Below are 2,367 nucleotides of genomic sequence, written 5' to 3' on the forward strand. Positions count from 1 at the left end.
GGGGTCCTTGGGTCCTTCCTGGGTCTGTTGTCACGCAGGCCGGGAGCTCCCGCGCAGGCCGGGAGCTCGCGCGCACGCCGCCGGGTGATCGCAGACAGGCAGGCAGGCAGGCCTACAAATTTTTAAAGTAAAAATTTAACATATTTGCCTTCTCTTTACAGGGTATCCCCTCTCCTTCCCTTGTCAGCCTGCCTTCTTTCTTTGAAAGGCGAAGTCATACGTTAAGTAGATCGACAACTCATTTGATATGACACTTATTATAGAAACTTGTATTCAAATAAGAAACTGATTTAAATGGTACTTGTAATTAGCACTTGGTGAAAGCTGGAAAAAAGATAGGTAACACTAAACTATGCCATTTGATTTTCTTCTTAAAAGACTAAGGTTTACCTCTTCCAATGTTCAGTTTAATTCATGTAAAAATTATATTGATTTTGATGTATTTATCTCTTTGCTCATATCTCTCTGAACAATTTAAGTTATTCATGTTCAGTAGCTTTGTAGCCCATTTTATTGGTGGGTGCCAAATACTACCGTTAATCTGTATAGTATTCGTGAATGAATTCATAGAAGTACATATTTGTGTATCTCAATTTGTGTGGAGATTAAATGATACTACAATAATTACCAGAACAAAATCTGCATATATTTGATTAAATAGTATGGCCCTGCTTCGTATGTACCCTTTGATATACTTAATTGTTCTCTTTGCTGTTCATTTTCTTCTCAAACATTTTAAGATGGTGTATGTGGATTTTAAAAGATCTGCCTTCATTAATAATTATAAAGAAAATTGCTTCAAAATATTTTTGCAAATTGAGAAAAGGAAAGGAAGTTTAAAAAAACATTGTATATATTGCAAAAGCAGGATATAGGTATAAACAGACAATATACTTCTAGTAATTTTAGCCACTGGTAAATTATGATTTAGTTGGATATTGTATTAAATTTTACCTCAAAGGATAGAACCATGGAAGAATTGTGGTGAAGGTTGTTTGTTTATTCTCTTTACAAAGTTGCCATCAGCTTTGATAATCTGCTGTGAAAAGCATAGATATGTGTATGGTCAACTTTATTTATGGTTTATAATTAAATGTAAAATTGGACATTTTCTTTTGTAAAATATTCTTCAGAGTCTGATGTTATTTTTCACAGTTTTCTTTATAATCAGTAGTACAGAAATAATCAAGTTCCTATGAATAAATACATTTTTATTTCCTACTGTTTAGAGAGTACTGCAAAAGTTTCACTGTTATTTAACAAGTTTTAATGATCAACTTTAATAGCTTGACTCACTGTATATTTTCTTGTGTGCTATGTATGTGCCAGTTCAAAGATTAGTAATTGTTATATTTTAAAAGTAGTTATATTACTAAGAACTTTGTAAATAAACAACTTTAAACCCAAGTTTATTTCATGTGTCAAGTCTTACTCAATTCCTTCAAGAAATTTGTCATTGACAAAGATGAATACCTTGTTAGCCTATGCCCTGTTTTGTATTTAGCTTGCTCGCTTGTTTATTCCTTTCTCCCTTAGTGTTTTGAACATTTATGTGTTTATATGCATTTTTCTGGCAGGAAACAACGTAACCTTTGTCATTTCATTGTGGAGGCATGAGTTTCTCCCAGAAGGGTGAGGGTTCTCAAAGATGAGAAATGACATGATTTACAGCATGAAGTTAGAGAAGTATTGAGTGTTCACTGGCAAAGGAAAGCAGGTGGTTAATTTTAACTTTAAACTTCCTCATTGTCAGTGTGCATTTATTCTTCTTCATGTGTTGTGTTCTGATTTATGCGTGGCTGCTAAATAAAAATTTTCTTCTCCATTGAGAATCATGTATGTTTCATTTATTATATGAGCCTTTTAAGTGCTTTAAGACTACCCTATCCACTAGATACTATTCTTCCAAGAATGCAAAGGCGGTTTAACATTAAGAAATGTGTTAATAAGACACGTTGACAATTTAAAAGAGAATGACATAGGATTTATCAATAGGTTCCAAAAGTTTGATTAATAAAACTGGCACTACTCTTAATAAAAATTATACGGACTTTTACAGTATGACTAAGTAACTACATTCAAAATGGGTGTCCTAACAGAAACATCAAGCATTTTTTTGTGAAATATATTAAAAAATAATTTTAACATACACCTAAGATTAAGAATAGTATGGAAACATTCCAATATGAGAAGTGGAGAACTCAAAGCCAGAGTAGCAAGTTTAGAATGATACAAAAATAGCATTAGGGATTTAAGACCAAGATCTAGGCCAGAAGGTATTAGAAAGCCACTCCCTGGCTCATTTTGTAGGCACAGGTGATGATACATTGGGATCTTGGAATGTTATGGAAATGGTGCCTTAGGCCT

At 33.2% G+C, this 2,367-nt stretch overlaps 1 protein-coding gene across 5 annotated transcripts in view; it reads left to right on the forward strand.

Annotated features, from left to right (window-relative positions):
* Window positions 1-737, forward strand: part of Ect2 (epithelial cell transforming 2) — a 107,201-nt gene extending 106,464 nt beyond the window's left edge. For all 5 annotated transcript variants that reach the window (XM_033762521.1, XM_033762522.1, XM_010632410.3 and 2 more), the window contains one exon: window positions 162-737. In XM_033762521.1, the coding sequence (XP_033618412.1) occupies window positions 162-251 (90 nt within the window). In that variant the 3' untranslated portion in view covers window positions 252-737. The remainder of the gene's footprint in view (window positions 1-161) is intronic.
* The last annotated feature ends 1,630 nt before the right edge of the window (window positions 738-2,367 follow it).

The sequence above is a fragment of the Fukomys damarensis genome, unplaced genomic scaffold, assembly GCF_012274545.1.
Source record: "Fukomys damarensis isolate Sample0158 unplaced genomic scaffold, DMR_v1.0_HiC HiC_scaffold_12, whole genome shotgun sequence".
NCBI classification, from domain to species: Eukaryota; Metazoa; Chordata; class Mammalia; order Rodentia; family Bathyergidae; genus Fukomys; species Fukomys damarensis.